The 24,512-nt window shown below is 34.0% G+C and overlaps 2 protein-coding genes across 3 annotated transcripts; both read left to right on the forward strand.

Annotated features, from left to right (window-relative positions):
- Window positions 1-6,085: 6,085 nt before the first annotated feature.
- On the forward strand, window positions 6,086-6,982 carry LOC108998251 (ethylene-responsive transcription factor ERN3-like). Its single transcript, XM_018974749.1, has one exon. It carries the CDS (start codon window positions 6,086-6,088, stop codon window positions 6,980-6,982), a length of 897 nt encoding a protein of 298 aa, XP_018830294.1.
- Window positions 6,983-19,430: 12,448 nt separating this feature from the next.
- Window positions 19,431-22,991, forward strand: LOC108998213 (protein CELLULOSE SYNTHASE INTERACTIVE 3-like). 2 transcript variants are annotated; one of them, XM_018974715.2, is made up of 3 exons: window positions 19,431-20,045; window positions 20,211-20,307; window positions 21,116-22,991. In XM_018974715.2, exon 3 carries the CDS (start codon window positions 21,203-21,205, stop codon window positions 22,871-22,873), a length of 1,671 nt encoding a protein of 556 aa, XP_018830260.2. In that variant the 5' UTR covers window positions 19,431-20,045; window positions 20,211-20,307; window positions 21,116-21,202; the 3' UTR covers window positions 22,874-22,991. The 2 variants fall into 2 exon arrangements, with proteins under 2 accessions (XP_018830260.2, XP_018830259.2); XM_018974714.2 differs by having other exon boundaries at window positions 21,123-22,991.
- Window positions 22,992-24,512: the final 1,521 nt, after the last annotated feature.

Consider the following 24,512-nt stretch of genomic DNA (forward strand, 5'->3'; position numbering starts at 1 on the left):
GCGGGTATCACCCTTATCTGCTACATCATAATGTGATTTATCATTTTTGTCATTCTATTTAAACACACATATTTGCACATCCTTTACACATCAATATATGTGCGTTTAAATAGAAGGACAAAAATAATAAATCACATGGTGGGTGGTGTGGGGATGATAAGTAGTATTTCTTAATTAATATACCATGCAAAAAGGATGTGCAAGAAGTTTTTTTAAGCAGGGAATGTTAAATCCATTGCTCTTGTTCAGAAACATGGCTCAAGCATACCTGAACACATGTCAGGATGATAGGGTTCATTTATTTATATGTGTATGTACTTGTATTTGTATATGGATATTTCAACTAAAAGTTAAAGACAATAAGTACGAACTTCTTGCTCACATGCATTCTCCAATATATATAACAATCTGTATGTTTATTTGTAGGTAGTCTTCAATATACCCTTAACATCAGTACAAACATTGTCAAACTTCTTCCTATGGTAATCTTTTTTTAGAAGTAATAATCCAGGTTGGTAATCTGCCCCCTGCTAGCATCTGGGTAGGTGTTGCACCTGTCTGATAGTTACAATAAGAAGATAAAATTTAGCTCATAACTAAGGCCAATTATTTGGCATGGTCTAGAAATCCGAAAGCATGTGGTTGTTTATCAGCACCTATTTGGGGGTGAATAACCGGATCTGGTATCTGCCACTAGATGAAGGGGCGAATAGTGGTTTCAGGGTAGCAGATAGCGGGTTGTACATGCTATCCGCTACCATAAAAAATTAGAACTTAAGCTGAACAATGTTTTTGTGATGACAAAACAACATCATTCCGCTTAAAGACAGAATCAATGATATCCTCTGCTTGTGTTCATTGTTTCTCCTACCCTCCCCCCTCAACATTTCTTTGAACCCAATAGGTCCCTAGCCTTTGTCTTTATAGGTCTGTTTGGGAATACAACTGTTCTCAGACTACTTTACTACTATTTATAGATTATCTGAAATATTTTTAGTATCCAAATAGAGTCTAATCTCTTCTCTTGTGAGCCACCTCCATTATTTGTCATTGCAGCTCCCGTCGTTAGCCTTTGTTGGACCAACCAATCAACTCATTTTTTTGTGTTCATTAGTAAGGACTGATATCTCTCTCTATTTTCTGGGTTCTATTATGATTAATGTGTTGTGGATTTTGTTTGGGGTTGTGATTATTTCTCTATGATTTTGTGAGTTTCATTGTTGGCTTTGATTTTATCAGGTTTTAATAAAATTGAGTCTCAAATCTAGAGTAAATCTTGCCATTCTATTTTCGAATAGTATTAGGTTAGCACTGAGCCCTAGCTTTCTCATTTTGATTGGTTTTGAGAGAATAACTTGCTGTTAATAGTCACCCAGCCAAATCCTCCCAAATCCCAATTTTCATGTGCTGCATTTTGTGACATATAGACATAAAGAGTAACATCTTTTGGGTTCTTCCTAGGCATAATTTGTGATTTGACAATGAGGTATGTTCATATTCATGTTCATTGAGTTTAATTATCAAAATGGTTGTTTAATAATCCATTTCATTCGAATTTCTGTAGGCCTAAAATGCGGAAGTATCTAAGCATATGAAAGGTGTCTCGATGAGCAATTTTGGTTCCATCTACCGGTAGACAATGAATTTTCATTCGAAATTGAATATTTGTCAACATTGGAGACATGCTATATATGCCCCTGCCTTCTACTATATTCATCTTTCTTTGATGTGAATTTTTCCAGAATCAAGATCACTCGTGACTCGTGATAGATGGAAACTTGTTGGGCATGTTTGAGTTCCATCACTATGCTAATTTAAAATATTGGGACTCAGGCCTGGTCTAGTTTCACAAACTTTTGAAACTATCTCATCTCATCTCAACATCCAAACACCATTTAAATATAAACATATTTAAATTTTAAATTTTCAACTTTTTAATATAATCAATACAAATTTTTCAAACTTCTAAAAATAAAAAAAAGATCAACTTTCAAAATAAAAATAATATTAAAAATTCAAAACTCAATGTGCAGTCATTTTTGCGTACTTCTTATGCACTTTTATAATGTGATTGGCAGCATTACATTAAACCAAGGTGATGCAGCCAATCACAAGTATGGATTGCGCAAAGAATACGCAAAAGTGAATGTATGTAGTAGAATTTTTTAAAATTTCATAAAATCTTAACTCAAACAATTTTACTATTATTTACAAATTATCACACTACTATTAATAGATTTTTCATCTCATCTGTAGAACTAAATGAGACCTTATTCTTGGTTTGAGCGTGATCACCATGTTGTTTTAAATTGCTTTGTTTAAGACCAAATCAATCAAGACTAAAATAGTCCTTGTGGTTTGGTTATCTTACCGATTGGCCAAGCTTGGGCGGCACCACCCAAGCTTGGCATTGCCTGGATACAACCCAAGCCATTTTTGCGTGATTCCAATGTGCTACAACTACATGACGCATTATATTTTTGACGAAATTAATGATTTCTTTAGCATTTTCGTCCATGAATATCCAAAACCTTATTTATGTTATCCCTCCCAATAATCCGTCTGTAGTATAGGATCACTTTAAAAAGGTGAAACTTATTGCATCATAATATTGACTTAAAAGGTCTGATGCAATTATTATTGCTCAAGGCTATTTGAGTAATATTATAAAAATGGCATTCCATCCATGTTAGACCACTTAGAGCACTGGTAGTGGACTCAACAAAGTTTGATCAAAATTTGATAAAGAAATTCACTTTTATAAATTTAGCTAACTACTTTTCAATAATACCAAATAACAAATTCTCCAAATCTATCATTATTTTATTAAAATATTAATTTTAATATTTTCATTTATTTTAATTTTAATTGTAATTTAAATATTCTAATTTTGACGAATACACAAAACTGTCTATAAAAACTATTCTCTCCCTCTCTCTCTCTCTCTACTGATAGGAAGCTAGAGTTCTGAACTGAAAATTTTTGACTTTGCCCTTGAAAATTTTGGAAGCATCTGGGAGTGCAATTTCAGAGAGCTCTATGCAGAGATGGTGAAGGGATTACAAACTATTGCCTCTGAGTTGAAAATTCCTATGATGTCTTCAGTTGTACTAAATTACATTTAAGTTTTCAGATCAAGAACATCCTGCAACTGCAAAGAAAGAAAGACCTTAAGTTTGCACTGTTCTTGATATGGTTGATGTTGAATTTGGTTGATCTGAAAACTTCAACGGATTCTTGGGAGACGTTGCAGAAAAGTTGCGAAATGGATTGTGGGAGATGACGATTTGGGATTTGGGCACAGGAAAGAGGAATTTTTTATGCCAAAGTAATATTTGACCAACAACTTGTAGGGCTCAACAGATCTGACCAGTGCAAATGATCAAAATTAAAAACACTATAGCTTTGTTATTGAGTATACTACAGTGAGTTTTTATGCAACCTAGTTAAATTTTGACCAAAATTTAGTTTTGTTGAGTCCACTATTAGTGCTCTTACAATTTTCTAAAAATAAACTTGGAAAGAATGGAACATTGCTGCAGTTGGGGATTTCACTCAAACATTATTAGCCTGCAGAGGAACAAGTGTGTTATCTTCTCCAAATATTGTCTCACCAAAGAGCAATCCACATCAATTACTTTTGAACCAATGAACTTGTCATGTCATACATGCATACACATACACACATTATATATATATATATATATATGTCGTTGATGGTACAATACTGTTCTTTTACCTACATCTTTGATGTAAATGGCTGATGAGATAGGAAAGAATGATGCTGTCTTTTATGATGGAAGATGCCGTTTGGATGATGAGAAAATGACCAGTGAAGAAGAAGAAAGATTGATTCAACTCCATTGCACGCTTGGGTGACTCAGTCATTAATTTCTATTTTTCTGATATCATCGAGATTCACATAATGATTGAGTTTGCTACCCAACATCAAGTAAAAAACAACACTTAGCAAAATGCTAAGTCAGTTGATCATCTAATGGGAGAACATGCTGCCTCTTTGTACCCTACATAATTAGCCGCCTCCAATACATTTTGAAGCCTAGGCCAGATTATTCTATATATGCATAAAAAAATATATTATACGGATTAGCAACTTTGTTTCATAAATGAGTTTTTAGAGACCTATTGACTATGTCTCTTCAAGTGGATAAGAGAAACACGTAAAACAGGTTCTACATAATTTATTACTCATTTAATATTGTTCGAAATAGTTATAGGTATGAGTAGGTAGTAATAAATAGTACACGATTCATTTTATGTGTTTATCTCTCTTCCATTTGAAAACTTTAACATCTTACACCCCCAAAATTGAAAGACATTTTTTTTTTCTATTAATTGTCAGCACCATCTATAAGTGGGAAAAAATCTACTCAAGTTGTTACTTGAAGTTGAGAGTATTATGAGAGATAGACATATTAAGTAGACCGTAAGCCATTTATTAGTCAATTAATGCTATCCAAAATATTTATACTTACGGGTATTAATAAATACTCTAAGACTATATATTTGATGAGTTTATCTCTCTTCTCCTTGACTCTCAAATTCAAACAACTATTCAAGGGGAACTACTTGGTCCATAAGGGAATGCTACATATAATTAATGACAACGGGCCAAGGTTGAGACCAAGCACTCCTCGCACGTGCCACGTGTCATTCGAGACGCGTCCTGTGTGCAAAAGCCAGGTTGCTGGCAGACAAAATGAGTGAGCTCCAACTTGAGAGGAATGAAGTTATGGGGAATCAAAAGCCTCGTCACTCGGTGCTAATCTGCAGATGAGACGTGAAGACGGAGAGAAAATTAATTTTGTTTCCGATTAATTAAGCCCACAAAAGCCAAGACCAAAACAAGTTAAGATGATCTGGTAATGGATGCCATGAATTTGCGGAGAATGAAGGGGCAGTTTCATGAGGAAAATGCAGACAGCACAAAGGACACGGTACGTAGAGTTGGAGGCGCAGACAAATCATGCATATATATATAAGTGCAAAAATCCAAGCGTTCAGCCTTCCACGTCACAACCAAACCCTATTAAACTAAACACTTCCCCGCCGGAGTTTTCTAAACTCCGATGGCAACGTTACCATTCCGTTTTTTCATTTACTACCCGACGTACTCCGACCGCCTTTTCTTCTGTCCGCTTCTCTCTGTAATATATACCTTTTTTTCCATGGCCAAGCTGCTTGGCTAGCTCGGTTTGATATTGAGCCGTGGCTGGCTGGCTTTCAGGTTGGTCCAGCTTGGATTAAAGGCCCTTCATATTGTAACTTTTCATATATAGTTAATTTGTAGCAAGGATAATTAAATTATATTTAAGATATAGTTATCTATTTTAATACTACTCTTGTGTAACAAATGGATTCAATACATGAAATATTTAATTAAATAAGATATATGAAGTATAGAATTAGAATTCAAACTCATATATACTTGATTTGCTATGATATCATGTAAAATGACTACTTGTTTCAAAAACTTAAACCGATAAAAAATTATAGATTTAATTAGTTTACTTAACAATGTTCTTGTTAGAACAATAGAATAGAAAATCAATTAAAACGAAATAATGATTTAAAAAAGAAGTTCACGAAGCCAAATACATTAATATAGAGATCGATCGTAATAATCCAAGATTTTAAATATATACCATATTGACGTACGTAGTTTAACAAGCCGAGCCTAATCCCTCTTATATATATATATATATATATATATATATATATTAATGGAGCCAAAGCTGAGGCAATTTTGGAAGTATATTATGCACAAGATTGCATGCATATTAAACAAAAAATTGTCGATTGAAGATTAAAATATTACAAAGAAACAAATTAAATCAATCATAGAGAAAGGCATATGCCAACATATAAAATTATAAATATCAGCAGTACTACTTCTTGCAGCTACCTAGCTCTCTTGTATATATACACATAGCCCCAGATCGATCGAACTATATATCTAGCAAAGCTAGGCCAGGGTGTTTTTCACATGCAATAACCAAAATCTCTCCCACCTGATCTACTCCTCGATCGCCTAATCTATCTCCTCGATCGATCTGTGCTAATAATGGCTGGGCCTGAAACCACAAAAGCCTCCGTTAACACCGCCACCACCTCCGACGCCAACGTTCAATCAAGCAAACCGGTGGCAGTCAGGAGGTTTGTGGGAGTTCGACAAAGGCTCTCGGGAAGATGGGTAGCAGAAATCAAGGACTCGTCTCAGCGTGTAAGGCTGTGGCTGGGAACTTACGATACTCCCGAAGAGGCTGCTAGAGCCTACGATGAAGCTGCTCGAGCTCTTCGTGGGGAAAATGCCCGAACCAACTTTGCAGTTCCGGTTAACCAGATCAACTCGAGCATGTCGGGTTCTGCTTCCCTTTGTAACGTGGGAGGGGCGCTGCAGCCGTCACATTCTGATGGGCGGCATGGACTCAGCTTCTCTTCCTTAAAGGCTAGGTTGAGCAAAAACCTGCAGAGTATCATGGCAAGGACGAGTACTACTGAGAATAACAAGTCCTCGTCAAAAAGTAGGGTGAGTGATCAGTCTACTTTTGCTAAGATATTTCACTTCAGAAATTATAACCAATACCAAGGTGGCCGCCAAATGGATATGAACAACAACAGCATGGAGAAAGTGGTGCAGCCAAGCATTGTTGTGCCACCCCATGTGGAGACACAGCCTTGTTCTTGGGAAAGCTCGAGTGTCTCGGAATGCAGTACTGCCGAGTGGGTTGGGTTAGGCAGGCAACATGGACTGGATTCAGATGGATCGGATATTGGGGAAGTTAGTTTTGGTCATGAGCATGGGTTGATCATGGATCACCAAATTGGGGGGTGGATGGATAGCCCAGAAATGGGTGTATTTGGTAGTAGTTGTACTGGTGAGGGTTCAAGGAGTAAGAGGTTCAAGGTTTCATCTTCTGTGATGGTGCCTCCAACTTTTAGCGGGTCTCCATATAACTAATGGTGAAATTTGAAGCATGGGATCGATTATGGATCACCAATATGAATCTTTGATCTAAAAAAAAAAAAAACTCTTTACAAAAGGCGAGAGGTTTTAGAAAGTACTGTTTTTTTTTTTTTTTTGCATGTTGTTGTTTTGAGCAGAGAGTTTTTAAGAAGTTGCTGCTGCTTTTGACTAGTGATCAAGGATAGCTTTTGTACTCTTGAATGGGAGATTCGTACGTAAGGTTAGGCTCCTCGATCGGATCTTAATTTGTTCAACATGTAAAAAGTCCATTAATTCGGTTTAAACTTGCAACCGCCCGATTGGGTCACAAAGATCAGTATGATCATCTCATTGATGATCTCTTTCCATTTATTGATGAGAAATCAATCCTAGGTTGTACACGAACATGATCAGGAGGAAAAACTAACGCAAGTACGTACATTGGATTGATCATTAATTGTCTACACTCGAGATCACAAACAATATATATACACATCATCATACATCCAGTACTGTTTACAAAAATATCAAGAGATCAGCTAATGAATGGTACGTACGTTTGAATTGTTTATTCAAACCAAGTTGCTAGTGTTACGAAGATGAAAAAAGTATAGGCAGAAGGGTTAGGAAGTCTGTCAGTCTTGCTAATGCCTTAATTTGTACAACAGACTGGAAGAGAGGAAAAGATGATCCCCGACTCACAAGTTCACAACAGTGATTCAGGCTACGATATGATCATGAACTTCGCATACATCTATATGATAAATATAAATAATAAATAAGTGAATAAAAGTAAATAAAGAGAGACAGAGGTTTATGTAGCTTGACATAATACCTACGTCCACGGATTGTTTGGGAGAAAAATAAAATATAATGTGTGTTTTTAAAATCTCTCATGACCTTACATATCTCACAATACAATGGAGGAATTTAGGGAATATCCTTTGAAATTGTTGTGTGTGGTGGAATTTGGGCATAGGGAGCTTCTGTGTAGAGAGCTTGTGGAGAGTTTGTCCATTTTGTGGGGAGATCTCTTCATATATATATAAAGGTCTATTTCCTTGGAGTGATTAAGTCTAACTTGTCTTGTGAAACTTTTTTCTTTTAAAAGTTTGAGTCTCTTTCCTTTTAGGAGTCTGTATGTCTTTTCTTTTAGGAGTCTGAGTCAACTTGTCCAATCTCTTCATGACTTTATCTTTTAGTGTTAACGTCGTGTTAGCAAACCTTTGAGCCAGGTTCCAGCAATTCAGGTTTTCAGAACTAAGCCTACGAAAATGAAGTAGAAAGCAGCTAGGAGAGGGGCATTGGGGTCGGAGAGTCTATGATACCAAAGTTAGTAAAGTATCTTGGAAGTTTGTAAATAATGAGAGAACCTAGGGATTAGAGAGCGTTTCTCGTACCTGAGTGGCTATTTATACTAGAGCGGGGGGAGGGGGGACAAATCATGTTTGTCCCATGGAGTCTGTATCCTTTTTACTGTTCATTTTGTCAGAGTTCTTTAATGCAGCGTGCCTCTGTGACGGTGTCATTAATGTGGCGCATAATTCGGGTAGTGATACCATTAATACTGCATGGTTCTCCAATTTGTTTTACTCTACTGGTGTATTTGATAGTTTGTTGATGTTCTCATATAAGAAGATCAAAGATTCTTCATCCTTTCTGCTCTGTACTATACAAGTTCCCATGCGAACAACTTACTTTTAGGGACAAGCTTGGGCCTTGGGGCTAGGGATCAGGTCGAAGCCTAGGGGGCTCACGAAGTGAGAAAAAATCCTCTTATATTTAGTTTGATTTTCGATCTTATCTCGAAATTAAGTTATTGGTTGTTGATTTGACCCCAACAGGTCTTGAACTGGAGGTACCTGCATGCATGCATTTGGTAGCATTGGGAAATTAGTGTCCGGTCGCCGGGAGAGGCATTAATTTCACAGTTGATCTCTCACCATTGAAATATTAATTAATGGTGAAACTTGATAAAGCTAGCATGGGATCAGCGATGGACTAATAATGATATTAATTGTTAATCTATACAAAACCTCTATTAATGGCGATCAGAGACTTTAGAAACTCTTTTTTTGGGGGGTTGTTTTGAGCAGATCAGACTTTTAAAGAAGTTGCTGCTGCGCTCTTTTAACTGCTAGTACTTAATTACAATAATTCTTCAACGTTTTGCGCACGGCTTCATTTTGTTATCCAGTTTAGGAGCGATATTTTATTGAAAGTTAAATAAAATATTATTATAATATAAATTTTTAATATTATTTTTATTTAAAATTTAAAAAAATTAAATTATTTATTATATTTTGTGTAGAAATTTAAAAAAATTATAATAATTATATGAGATGAAATGAGATGATTTGATTTTCTATAACCAAACCAGCCTCAGTACTTTTGGGTTACCTACCGAAAAGGAATTGGATCACTCCATTTCTCTGAAAATGGACCAACTCAATTAATGGATAATATCTATTAACGTAGAAAATATATATAGCGCATTTTAGCCTTCACATGCATGCATAGTATGTGATTATGATATACATGCATAAACATTCTTTGATGACATTCGCATACATGATAATTAAGATGAGAAGTCCCAAAATCAAATTAATCTTATAATGATCATGTAATAGATGCGTTTCAATTAGTCATGCTATGCTATATGTACGTAACAGCTGCCCGAAAATTTGAATCAACGAAAAAAAATTGTGAGTTTTCTCATTTAATTAAAATTAATGCTACATAGTATATATGTACCACGAGCATTGCTAGGCATTCCGAATAAACATCTTGAATAGACTATTTTATTTTTTTATTTTTATTTTATTTTTATTCATGTATTTTTTAATCATCATATATAAATATTTTTTAAAAAAATAAAAAATTCAGAATATCATTAAAAAATACTTTCTTAATCACTAAATAAATAAATAAAAAGTCATTTGGGACACAAATTCGGGACAAAAAGCATTTCTTTATTACTTTCATTCCATTTTATAAATTTGGCAGTACTAGCTACTTTCTATTATCCTTAGACAATCTCTTAATAAAAAAAATATTTAAGATCATGATTTCTAAAAGAATTATCCAACTAAAACTTCGACTTTTGAACTTTCCAAAAGAATCTAAATTTTCAAAAAAAGAAATACATGCTTATATATAAACTGTGAAATGAACAAAACGTTTCTAATTACTTTACATTAAATGAAAACTCTCTTGAAATATATCATTATTCCCAATTATAATCATTTAAATTAAATGCGACTAAATTAATTAGTTAACAATATTTAATTCGTTCTTCAGAATATCATAACCGTCAGGTTAAAAAGGAGGCCAAAGTGTTCTAGTTTTTTAACAGATCGACATGGTTCCTTGAGTACTATATATTGGGAAATTTCTATTTTAAGATCTAAATTTCTAAATTTACTATTGGAACATTCTGCCTGAATTTTAATCCTTTTTATAATGTCCATGCAGGTCATATAAAATTAACTCCTCGATCCACGGCCACAAAAATTCCAAAGAAAATGAAGAAACAAATGAAAAAAAAAAATGGAAATATACAGTGTACTACTCTCCTTACAAGTTTGGACAATGCTACAGCTCCTGCTGGGAGCTCAATTAACGAAGCCATCAATCTTAATCACGGGGTTAAAAATAATATTGAGAAGGGATAATGTCGGATCAAGATCTTCAGTTAATTCGTAGCCATAAAAAACCTTATTTGTTATTAATATTGATCCAAGTTATACCAGGACAAGGAACCTGTAGAGGCACTTCGATCCATATGGGAAAATATTGAACATAAGGTCCTGGGTTACTTTGATAACGACTAACTAATCTAACTGCAAAGTAAATGTCAGGTCGTGTACACAACATATCGTGCATCAGACTTCCAATTGCACTTGCATTAGGAACTCTGGCCATTTCTTTATTTTCCTCATCATTCTTAGGACAATGTTCTAAACTCAATATATAACCATTCTCAATTAGAGTGTATATGAGTTTGGAGTTGTGCATACGAAATCGTTCTAGAATTTTCTTAATGTAAGTCTTTTGAGACAAACCAAGAAGTTTTATAGATCGATCCCTTGAAATTTAAATTGCAAACGCATAATTTGCTTCACCTATGTCCTTCATCTCAAAAGTAGAGGACAACCACTCTTTTGTGGTGACCATTATCTCCATATCATTTTCATATAATAAGATGGCATCTACATACAAAGACAAAATTAAAAAACTCTTCCCTGTACGTTTGACATACACACAATGGTCTTCTTCTAACATCTCAAAGTCAATTGAAATAATGGCCTCATGAAATCTAAAGTACCATTGTCTAGACGATTGTTTAAAGCCATAAATGAAACGTTTTAGCTAGCATACTTTGCGTTCTTGTCCCTCAACGTCAAAACCAATAAGTTGATCCATATAAATCTCCTCGTTTAAATCTCCATTGAGAAATGAAGTTTTCACATCTATTTGAAAAAGTTTCAAATCTAGATGTGCAACTATAACTAGAATGAGGAGAATGGAAGCAAATATCATCACATGCGAGAATGCTTCTTCATAATCTATACCCCCTTTTTGGGTATAGCCATTCATCATGAGTCGGGCCTTATACTTGTCAATTAATCCATCTGTCTCTCGCTTAATTTTTAAAACCCATTTGTTTTCAATAGATTTGTGCCCAGGTGAAAGATCTACTAACTCCCAAACTTGGTTCTTTTCCATAGAACTCATCTCATCTCTCATAGTAGCTAGCCATTTATTTGAAACATGTGAACTAGTGCTTCTTCATAAGAAAAATGTTCATCAAAGTCACACGGAGTATACATGAAAGATTTTCCTTCAATCTCAAAATGACGACGAGGAATGGTTCCACGTTAGCTTTTACGTAACTGAGACTCGTCTAAGTCACTTTCTAGTGGCACACTCCCACTAGGAGGCAAGTCATTCCCACTAAATTTTGCGATTCTAACATATGATAATTCTCCACCTTCGCCAAAAGATGGTATAACTCTCTGAAGTTCTTGCAACTCAAGAATTTCAAGATAAATGTGACATCATGCGAGTCTATTTTTGTCATCCCTCCGTTTGGATGTTCACCAAACATTACATAGCCTTTTGAGTTATCTAAATATCTTGGAATATATGCTTATTTCTCTAGGGCCAAGTTTCTCATATTTATGGAAAGTGGTGTAAACACAACCCGCAGAACCCCAAGACCGCAAATGTTTCAAATTTGGTTTTGCGTCATTCCATAATTCATATGGGGTTGAAGGAATTGACTTAAAAGGCACACGATTCAAAATGTAGGCAACAGCTAGAAGATCATCCCCTCAAAATGATATTGGCAAGTTAGCTTGCGTCATCACTGATCGAATAATTTCCAATAAGGTACGATTCATCCTTTCCACAATACAATTTTGTTGTGGTGTGCTAGGAATTGTTAATTGCCTGCATATCTATTTTTGCTCACATAGTTTCTAAAACTCTTTAGACAAGTACTCTAGACCCCGATCAGTTCGTAAAATTTTATGCTCAGTCATTGTATGTTTAGGGTCCATAACATACTGCTCAAACCTCAAAGTGAGAGCATGGAGCCTAGTAGCTGATAACTCCCCATAGGCAATTTTCAATTGGTTCCACATATCTTGGACAGCTCTCAAATTCCCCAATAAGATTATTGTGCATGCTGTTAAGCATGGTTAAGCGCGCGCATCGGTCTTTCTTTGTCCAAGCCTGATAAGCTTCCATATCAAGACAATGTTGTGAATTATTCCCTTCCTCAGGTTGTATCATAAGGTGAGATAGATTTTCAATAACCTCTTATTCATTCAGTAGATATTGGATTTTACTATGTAACATGTCATAGTTGATTCCATCTAGTTTCTCTCCTTTTGTAAGGTTAGCAACTATGTTCTTAGTGGTTATTATCACTACATTTATTGTGCTATATTGCTATTAATACACATTTAATTTTATTCCAAAATCTAACTAGATCATGAAATTCCTTCCTACAAAGTGAGATCGAAAATTTCACAAAAAGCTAGTAATCTTCTCTTACTATATAAGTTTAAATACTATATATCAAATTAATTTTGAATAAAATTTATAGAGGAGTTTTTTTTAAAAAAAAAAAAAATACTCAAAACTCATGCACATATAATTCATTCACCAAATATGAAAAATCCATAATCATTGCACTAAACATATTGTGGATAGGCTCCACCCAAATCTTCATTGATAAATTGGTGTATCATGTTAAGGTGACCTTAAAGTATATTGATAGATGTGAAACACATCTCTTTACATGACCTCAATAATAAAATTACATTCATAAAATTACATTTTCAAAGAAAATCCTACTGCAAATCTTCTAGAAAAATAATAAATAAATAGGGATGTCACGTCATCGATATACTTATAAGCTGCACCTTATCCATTCACATAAAAATAAATACATACATTACACATGAGCCCAACAAATTACCAATGTGAACTCTATCAATTTTAATAAAAATATCAATGAACTCAAATATTCAATCATAGTGGTATGCATGATGGTTCAATAGATAGAGAACCCATATTCTCAACTAATGAGAATGGTTTAATATGTCATTAAATTTAGGGACACATATTTCAATATGAACATGTATTTAACAATAATTTAATAGATGCATCCATAACTAATCTATATAAATGTTCACATAATGAAAAATTAGACTTGAGGAAGTATGAAAACTTTCCTAAAAATAATTTTTTAGTATTATCAAAATATATTTTGTCTTTTAAAAAATGATTTAAAAATATTTTTTTCGGCTCTTTGTCTCAACAATAAATATATAAATCAACTTTCGACATCAACACAAGATCACACGTGCCAAATGTGTCAAAAATTGGATATCGGAAGACGTCGCACATGCCCCCACGCACCTCCTACATTTGTGGACTTTGTTTTGCCTCTAGAGGCTGTTTTGCTTCTATTTCACTTGTCCCGGTGGAGAGTGTACATCACATTTGCCTCTCACGATACTTTTCGACCTCCAAACACAAATTTCAATCATCTTAATTTGTATGCATGTCCATAAATTGAGCATAAACGCACACCAATTGCAAGGGTGGATGACACTCCCTGTGGCTGAGAGTAAGACTGGTAAAAAAATACTGTTCATCGTCTTCTTCCTCAACCCAAATTTCTGGTTTTGTTCGATTTCGGTTACCTATTTTCAATTGGTCATAACTTAGTTATATTAAGTCCGAATTAAGCACATGATATGTCAAATTAAAGCTTATGAACCCGGATTTCTAATCCTATAAAAAATATGTCCAGAAAATAATATTTAGTTTGTTAAAAGCTAGCCTAAAGTCACGGTCCAAATAGGAACTTTAAAAGCTAGGGTTTCAGATTTTTTCTTCTATATGTAACGAAATTTCACTAAATTTAAGAGACATGTTTCTGACATTATAAAGAATATTTTCATATAGATAATTCAATCTTAAACATGTCATACTGTAGCCTCTAATGAAAAATCTGAAACACAAACAATCATGGCATATCATCAATTACATACTTTTAAACTCGTTCCAAAGCATCAAACAACATGCAATCATATTCATATAGGTGAAAACAAGCAGCATAAGCTCTGATACCAATGTTAAATAAGGTTAATTTGAATTATCTCAAGGATCAGAATTCCCACAAGGTGGGATCTTTGTCTTATAGCCCATATCACTTTGTTGTTTGCACCTCTACGTCGCTTAGGAGGCTATTAAAGTCTCATAAAAAATTTCACACTTTAAGATCAAGAGATTTAAATGGTTTCTCTAGAAAATTGTAGAGAGAGAAGAGTTTTTATCTTTTGTACATAGACTTTTCCACATACTTAATTTAATGTACGTAAACTCTTATTTAAAGAGTTTTCACATGAACAATTAACTTTCTTGAAGTTATGGTAGTGGTGGGGAGTTAATTAATAACTTTTCCATCCATTTGGACACAACATGGGTCATGAGGGTTACCTACTACCAACAGAGAGAAATATTTGCTATAAGTTATTTTATGGGTGCTTAACAGTTGTTTTAAACCAGTTTTATGTTAGCTTAGGTTTATTTATATTCGAGATGCAATAAGAAAGTTCATGGATCGTGTCCTTTCATTGGAATATGCAGTTCGAGATGATGATGATGATGATAGAAGAAATGAACATAGTCTAGATAGAGGAGACCAGAATGTGTTTCCCAATAGAAGCTATGATCACAGGCAATCCCCAAGTCCTTATTGTAGGACTTGGACTAGCCTAGACTATGGCCATGGATGTTCTAGACCTGAACCAAGAAGACGTCCCAAGTATGATAGAGTTGAGAGCCCAGTTAATGGGAGATATGAGAGATTTATATCTTTCTCAATTACTTGTTTTTTATGAGTTTTAGTTATGGTTGTTTAACCTTGTATTGACATGTAAATGTTACTTTATTTTTTATTGAAAATGTAGCCATTCACTGCCATCACAATAAAAAACTCGTTTTTATACAAAAGAGATCAGCAGAAGGGTTGGAATCTAGTTCTTCAACTTGGGAAGGAAAAACACAATGGTAATGTTCATTATGCTCAAGAACATTGTACCAATACAGTAGGGTCTAGCTTCTGTGGCTCTTTCCAAGTTGGATTATCCAAAGAATTGGAGCAGGTCTACCAAAGCTAGGGGTAGGTCAATATGTGACACGACCTTTAAATTCAACACGAACACGATACGAAATTTGCCGGTTTGAGTCAAAACGAGTTAGCCCGTTAAGGCACGATTTACTAACAGGTCAATAACGGGTCAACCTGCTTAACATGAAATCAACTCGTTTTGACCCGTTTAGATTTTATTTTAAAATTAAAATTTAATTATTGTTAGATTGTAATATTGATATTTTTCAGTATGTTTGTGTTTTTATTGTTTTTATTGTTGTGATTATAATTTTATACCTATGCTTATATTTGATATTGCATGGTTTGTAAAATTGATTTTATTATATGTTAAAATTTTAAAAATTTTAAAATATATTTTTTAAGATATTGTGACTACTAATAAATATAGATTTTAACTTTTATATGAAATTATGTTAATTAAGTCAAATGAGTTATGCATATTAGTTGAACTCATTTACATGAAACAAGTTTAAATGAGTTGTATTATGTTAATATATTTCCAATTAATTATTAAAATGATCAAAACGGGTGACACGACACGATCTGTTATCTAAATGAGTTGAGCTAGGGTTTGAAAATTTGACATGTTTAACTTAACGGGTCGGGTTTGAGTTGACCTATAGTCGAATGTTTATGACTTGACACGACACGAATATGATCTAAAAACACGATTTGATACCTCTAACCAAAGCCGACAGGCAACATGTGTGTTTTGAAGGGGTCTGCCTAGCCTCCTTTGTGCTCTATTTGTGACAACAAAATAGTTAAAAAAGGGAAAGAAATGTTACTCGGTTTATATATAATTCCCACATATTTAAAGAGTTTCCTTAGGTGGCAGAAGTGTAAGCTGGAACTTTGGTAAGCAGTGGTGTAATCAGACTTTGGAAAATGGAAATACAAAATGGGGAAAAGCAGAATACCAAACAATGTCATATCCATTTGAGAGGTAGAGAAATTACAAATTATCACCCTAATCGTTTGCAACGATTGTGCATAAGTTCTAGTGGAAAAATGTCCATTTGAGAGGTAGAAAACATGAATGTCTGAGAAATTATCAACGTAATCATCTTCAATGATTGTGCATAAGGTCAAGTGAAAAAATCACGTAATCGCATTTCCTAATTTGTAACATGGAAGCAATGCTCACTTTATTTCAAAGGTTCATGCTATCATTAGGGTTAGAAGATAAAATCATGTTCCCTGATTAGTGTAATCATACTCTATTGAAAAATTCTATTTTTAGGCCTCATATACCACACACCATGTATCATTGTTGTGATTTTTTTTTAATTTTTTCTCTTACCAAATGTATGTTATATGGATGATGAGTAAAAGAATTCAATTGTTTTAAAAAGAATAAAACCAAAAAGAATTTAAAAAAAATTTAAAAAAATAAAAAATTGAGGTGTGTAAAGTAATTTACGTTAAAATGTTTTGAATGAGAGAAAGAAATGGAATAAATATTATAAAATTAAATTATTATTATAATATTATTTTTGTTTTAGAATTTGAAAAAATTAAATTGTACTTTTATGTTTTGTTTAGAAGTTTGGCAAAGTTGCAATAATTAGATGAAAAAATAGTAAATATTTGAAATTGAAAAATGTTTGTATTTGAGTGATATTTGGAAATGAAATTTTAAAAAATTTTGAGATGAGATGAGATATGTTTCTCAAACAACCCCTTAAGGTTAAATTCTTCCAATTGAATCATTTTTAAAAATTATTTATATTAAAAAAGATTCGAACTTTAAATCTAGAGGATGCATGCTACCAAAACTTAATTCCTAAGTATTTTGACAGCTAATTAAGCCTGAAATACTCTTGATAATTTTTTTCTAAATTTTTTTTAACTTATAATTATTCAGAAACATAATTCTTATGGTTAGGGGTGTAAACTCAAACCGGAAAATCGGACCGAACCGGACCGATTTTTACCGGTTTTGAACCGGTCCGGTTCGGAACCGGTTTTTAAAATGTAAAAACTGGCTGGTTCCGGTCCAGTTCCCGTTTCGGAATTTTTTAGACCGGACCGGACCGGTTGATTAAAAAAATAAAAAATAATATTTTTATATATAAATTTTATACAAAATATTATATATATATTAAATATTAATATATATAAGTTTTATATATAATGTATAATTATAAATTTTTATGTGAAATTTTATATATAACATATATATTTATATATGAAATAATTTCTTGCTATAATTTATAAATTATTACATAAAATGTTAATACTAATCACTAAAAGTTTATAACTAATACTAATATATAACTTATAACTATACCAATAGTCTAATATTAATACTAGTATATAGTCTAATATATTAATAAAAATATAAAACAGTTTTTTTTTAAATCAGTTTTTTTTTATAAATAAATTTTTAATGACAAATTGTGAAATTTACATTTAAAAAAAATCGAAAAACCGGACCGGAAACCGGTAAAACCGGAAGTATCGGTTTAGGAGGGTAACTGGTGCATAATCGATTTTGAAAAATATAAAACCGGTACATACCGATTTGATCCTAGATTTTATCCAAAACCGGACCGGACCGGACCGGTTACACCCATACTTATTGTAAAAGACATCATAATTATAAAATAAAAAATAAAAAATTAGCATTGCAGATTTCTATATCAAAGATGCATTTGATATATCGATAATCAGATTTATAAGTCAATTTGTTTTCTATTATCATAGAATTTATAATTTTGTTAGAAAATACGTCGAATGCAATCTACATTGCTATTGGTAATTAATGTGATAAGAAAATACTTGTTTTTAACATATTTTATTTTATTTTATTTTTCTATTCTTGCATTTAGTACAATGTTATAATGGGGTAGAAGAATTTATTCATAAGTCTCACAAATCACACACTATTTTTTTTTTTTTTTTAATTTTTTTCTCTTACTTAATGTGTATATAAATAATGAGTATAAAAATTTCAATTGTTTAAAAAATAAAATTATAATATGTGATGTATAGTGCGTGAGATTTAAGAATAGCAAAGTTCTAAAATTTATGGTATAAATTATAATAAAGTTCTAAAGTTTGTTGTCACCTTCGCAACGCACTTTACCATGATCTGTCTCCTTCACACGTGGGATCTTTTCTCAACCTTGAGCACCACCTTTGAAACGTCATTTGCCGTCCCCACCTCACACGTGGTGGATACAACCACGTCGACTCGTCACATTGGTAACGTAAAAACGTATTCCTTTCAAATGAGTTCTGTATCGTTATTTTTAGGTACTTTTTTTTTTAGAGAATTGCTACACAATCTCTACCACACTCCACACTTCATATTTTTTTAAATTTTTAATATTTTTTTTAATTTTTTTTTGAGTTTATTCTTTTTAAATTATTTATTCATTATTTATATAATAAATATTTAATAAAAGAAAAAAATAATAAAAATTAAAAATAATGTGGAGTGTTGAATGTTAGGAGGTTGTGAAGATTTTTTGATTTTTTTATCTGCTCTATTAATTTTTTCATGAAATCAGTTATTTTATATTTAAAAAAGTACTGCGATAAATCATATTAATAAATTATAAAAAACATGCAAAAAATAATTAAATTTGATTTCAAATTTAGTCCAATATGAACGGTCGGATCCTCAGTCTCAACCACAATCGTGGCCGTCGATCTTCATCATTCTCGACATTTTACTTTAATGTCCCAAACAGTAACCCTGTCTCTCAATAAACAAGGCAGGTTTAAACAATACGTTATTTTTTCACCCGAACGAATCTGAGGAACGGAGTCTGACATTTCCTTCCTCTAGAGTGAGAGAGAGGGAGAGAGAGTGTGTGCGTGTGTCCGTGTGAGGAAGTTTTTGAATTTGACTGTGATTGTTATACTCAGGCTCTGTGTGTCTTCTACCGGTAATGGTCGAATACTTTATGGGTTTTTCAAACACGGGCTTCTTCTACCTCTTCTTCTAGCTTGGAGATTCTTCTACATGTATTTTCTTGCGTTTCTTTAATGACTTCGACCGTTTGATGTCTGTTTCTTCGTCACGAAACGAAAATGAGCTCTTGTTACTTTTTTATTCTTAGAAACTGTTTTCTGGGTCACTGTTTTTGGGAAGTGAGTGACTGACTGACTGTCAGAAAGAGTGTTTGAAGATCCAGCTGTTGTTTGATTGCAGATTTTAGAAGGATTACTTGTTTCTGTTTTAGTGAGAGAGAGAGAGAGAGAGAGGGAGGTTTGTTGGTCACGTTATGGTGGTTTGCTGATTTTTACAAACAAGCATTTCTTAGTTACAGTTTTCACAGAGAGAAAGAGAGAGAGAGGTTTGACGATGAAGCTATAGTGGGTTGCTTTCTGTGTTAAAGGGACAAGTCTCTTGGTTTCTGAGTCTTAAAGGTTGGTTCTTGAAGCTGTTCTTGCTTGCTTTCTTTGATGCTCACCTCAGAAAAAAGTGATTTTTTTATCATTTTTTTTTCGATATTAATTTGCTTTCTGATACTTTGGAATTCTATCTGGGCTATGTATCATTATTGCTTTCGTTTTATGTTCTTCTCCTCACAGATCCAGTTGACGCAGAGTGATAGTGAGAGTGGCACGATTTGGTCGCTTTTAATTGTCGAAGAACCCCAAAAGTTAAGGAGATTGAAGACAATTTGAGGTAAAAGAAAAATAAAAATAAAACACTGTTTTCTTACTAATTGCTTTGATTTTTCTTGACCTCTTTTGTGGGGTTTTTCCATTTCGAGTAAATTTAACTGCACTCAATGGAATACATCTGCAGATAGATACTTCTATCTTCTCTTGAAAGGAAAGTCTCTTTGTGTTTGTGTGTGTGACCAGGAAGGTCCATTTCTGGGGAGAAAAATGGGAATACAGCTAAGAGTCCAACCTTTCACCACATAAAGTTGTAGCTTTAATTTTTACTTTCCACAAAACGCCACATAAAACACTATAGTATTAGCACTAACTATCTAGTATGATAGTGGTTGTACTAAATATGTTAAAGGGGCTGGTTTGGTATTTGATGAAATAATCTGCCGAAGACTTTGTAATTTGACGGCTAGCCGTTAGAAGTAACTTCTTTCGTTTTCATCGACAATACCTTGAGTAATCAATTCCAATTTTATTTTATTTTTATATTCTGATATTTTTTGTTTGCATTTAATGAAGCACTTTCTAAAGCAGTGGAAAGGACTCGTTGGTCATCTTTAGGTACTTCGATTAGTTGGTCGGGTCTTGCTTTCGGAAAAGAAGTTTTCTATGATCATACAAGATTCTCCAAACTCTTGATGTTGTCCCATTTGTTTTTTTGTGTGTTTTTTTATACCTTTTTGATCTGTGATTTTTATATTGCATACTTAATCTATAATTCATGTGTTTATGATTGCAACTGCTCCACTACCTTCTATTTTTTTTTTTAATGCAAATATCATTTCCTTTCTGTGTTTTTTCATCTGAATTGTTAGTTTACAGGCCTTAGAGTTCTCCGGTTCTCTTAATTCCATTCGTCACGGCTCTGTCAAAAAATTTGATCGATAACAGACTTTGAGATCATGGTGGAAGAAAGTATAGCTGACAGCCAGTCTGCTGAAGACTGGTTATCTCATGCACAAGAACTTGTTCCAGTGGCACTTAATAAGGCTAGGGAAGTGAAAGGGTTCCCTGGTAGGTGGAAGATGATAATGTCAAAACTGGAGCAGATCCCAGCATGTTTATCGGACTTGTCAACTCACCCTTGCTTCTCAAAGAATGCACTTTGCAAGGAACAATTGCATGCCATGTTGAAGACGTTGAAGGGAGCGATTGAATTAGCTGACTTATGTGTAGGGGAGAAGTATGAGGGGAAGCTTAGGATGCAGAGCGACTTGGATGCTTTGTCAGGGAAGTTGGACTTGAATTTGAGGGATTGTTGGCTTTTGATCAAGACTGAAGTGCTTGGTGAGGCTACTTTGCCTTCATCTGTAGCTGTGTCATCAGCTGAGCCAGAGGCTACAACCCATAGCAATATTAGGGAGCTACTGGCACGGCTTCAGATTGGGCACTTGGAAGCGAAACACAGAGCACTTGACAGCCTTTCTGAGGTAATGAAAGAGGAAGAGAAGAATGTATTGGCTGTTTTCGGCCGGAGCAATATTGCTGCTTTAGTTCAATTGCTTACAGCAACATCTCCTTGTATCCGGGAGAAGACAGTCACTGTAATTTGCTCGCTAGCAGAATCTGGGAGTTGTGAGAATTGGCTTATCTCAGAAGGAGTTCTGCCCCCTCTGATTAGGCTTGTTGAGTCAGGTAGCTCAGTGGGCAAAGAGAAGGCTACAATTTCGCTTCAGAGATTGTCTATGTCAACAGAAACAGCTCGTGCAATTGTTGGGCACAGTGGGGTGCGTCCACTGATTGAGATCTGTTGGACTGGTGATTCTGTTTCACAGGCTGCCGCTGCTTGTACTTTGAAGAACATATCGGCTGTCCCAGATGTGAGACAAACTCTAGCCGAAGAAGGGATTATAAGGGTTATGATCAATCTTCTCGATTGTGGAATTTTATTGGGTTCCAAAGAATATGCAGCAGAGTGCTTGCAGAATCTCACTGCCAGCAATGACAGTCTAAAGAGGTCTGTTGTTTCAGAAGGTGGTGTTCGGAGCCTGTTGGTTTATCTTGATGGTCCACTCCCCCAAGAGTCTGCAGTTGGGGCATTAAGGAATTTGGTTGGCTCGGTTTCTGTGGAGATTTTGATTTCTCTTGGCTTGCTTCCCCGATTAGTTCATGTGCTTAAATGTGGATCATTGGGCGCACAACAAGCTGCTGCATCGGCAATTTGTCGGGTTTGTACCTCGACGGAGATGAAGAGACTGGCAGGTGAAGCCGGGTGCATTCCTCTGCTTGTCAAGATGCTTGAGGCTAAATCAAACAGTGTTAGCGAGGTTGCTGCGCAAGCAATTTCAAGCTTGATGATCCTTTCCCAGAATTGTAGAGAAGTTAAGAGGGATGATAAGAGTGTGCCGAATCTGGTGCAACTGCTCGACCCAAGTCCACAGAACACTGCAAAAAAGTATGCAGTTTCCTGCATTGCATCTCTATCTTCCAGTAAGAAATGCAAGAAACTGATGATCTCATATGGAGCAATTGGATATCTCAAAAAGCTCACAGGAATGGACATCCCCGGGGCTAAGAAGCTGCTGGAGCGATTGGAAAGAGGAAAACTAAAGAGTTTGTTTAGCAGGAAATAGAGAAAATTGTAACTGTCTTTTGTATAATAATGTTCTCCTTTATTATTTTCTTTTTCTTGTTAGTGTTTATAATCGTTGTTTCATTGTCTATATGAAATGATCGAAGTAGTTGATGATATGAACCAAATGCACAAGCTTTCTAATCTATGCAATCAATGTTCTTTTATTTGTTTATAATCTCTCTTTTTCCCTAAGATGATTGATTGGTTGTCTGCTCTATGATTTTCTTGTTGACTGCAAAAATGGAATTATTTCGAGCATTTTTTGAAAGATTGCTTTCGGATTTTTTGTACAAGTTAAGATCTCTCATGTGGAATTATCGCTTTTAGATTTTTGCTTTCAGTTTCAGGTCCGCATAAACTTGTAATGAGACCCCAGCTATCTCCTAAAAGTTCACCTGAGAATGCTGCCAAAATGCTATTAAATCAAACTTTCTGTAAAGACTGGTATATTGGCCTTTTATGCTTGCAACACAAGGATCAAAGAAACGAACACGACCCCAACATCAAGATATATACCATGATTTCCAAATGTGTTAATTAAATGTGTCAATTCGTGTATTTTATTTTTATTTTATTTTTTTCTTTAATAATTAAGATGTAACTATTAACTTATATATTTTTATATTTTTTCTTAATGGTTAAGGATGTTTAAAAAATATTTAAAAGAAAATGAAAAAAAAATCATTTGTATTTGTGTATTGTTAACGTCGTGTTTTGCACGCTTTTTGGCCAGGTTTTGACAACTCAAGTTTTCATAACTTGAGCTTGTGAAAATAGAGAAGATGACAACTGGGAGAAGGCGGCCTTGGGGCTGGGTAGTCTCTGATGCCAAAGTCAATAAACTCTCTTGAAAGTTTGTAAAAATAAATGAGAGAGTCTAGAAATCAGAAAAAACTTCTAGACTTGCTATTTATACCAGGGTTTAGGTGGGGAACATATTGTGTTTGTCCCTATAGAATCTGTGCCCTTCATACTGATCTTTCTGTCAGAGTCATTTAATGCGGCGTGACTTTACGATGACACAATTAATGTGGTATGTAGTTCAGATAACGACGCCATTAATGCGGCGTGATTTTCTGTCCTTACTTCATCCTTTCTAATTCATCAATATTCTCATGTTAAGAAATTGAGGGTTCTCCATCACAACGACAGACGATCGAGGGTTTTCCATCAATATTTTAGGAAAACTACGAATTTCAACGCATATTGATAACGTAGCTTGAACTTCAAGTACTGCATCCTCTAAGGCCTAAAACATCTAATTAAGCTGCCGTTGTCTAAAAACTAAACTGTCCAAAATGCTTTCCATGAAATGAAAAAAAAAAAAGAAAAAAGAAAAGAAAGGATAAACATGTAAAATGACTGCTTCTTTTTTAAGGAACTTGAAGAATTTTAGTTTTACGCAAAGACACGTGTCAATTAAGTGTCAACATTTTAAACCTTGGAGAGTACACGAGATATTGACTTTGTATTCGTAATTGTAAGTTTTAAGTTAAGGTACAGTTTAGATAATTATCATTTTTTCAATGTTTTCTTCATCATCTTCATATGCAATATTAAACAATTGAAAATCTTTTATTATCTTAATTAGCAATAAAATAATGAATTAAAAGAACTATGAATAATATCTTGTTATA

Source organism: Juglans regia, chromosome 12 (genome assembly GCF_001411555.2).
Source record: "Juglans regia cultivar Chandler chromosome 12, Walnut 2.0, whole genome shotgun sequence".
Lineage (NCBI taxonomy): Eukaryota > Viridiplantae > Streptophyta > Magnoliopsida > Fagales > Juglandaceae > Juglans > Juglans regia.

What these genes read in the sequence shown, in the direction of transcription:
- LOC108998251 (XM_018974749.1), top strand. Translation starts at nt 6,086, where the DNA reads ATGGCTGGGCCTGAAACCACAAAAGCCTCCGTTAACACCGCCACCACC.
- LOC108998213 (XM_018974715.2), top strand. Translation starts at nt 21,203, where the DNA reads ATGGTGGAAGAAAGTATAGCTGACAGCCAGTCTGCTGAAGACTGGTTA.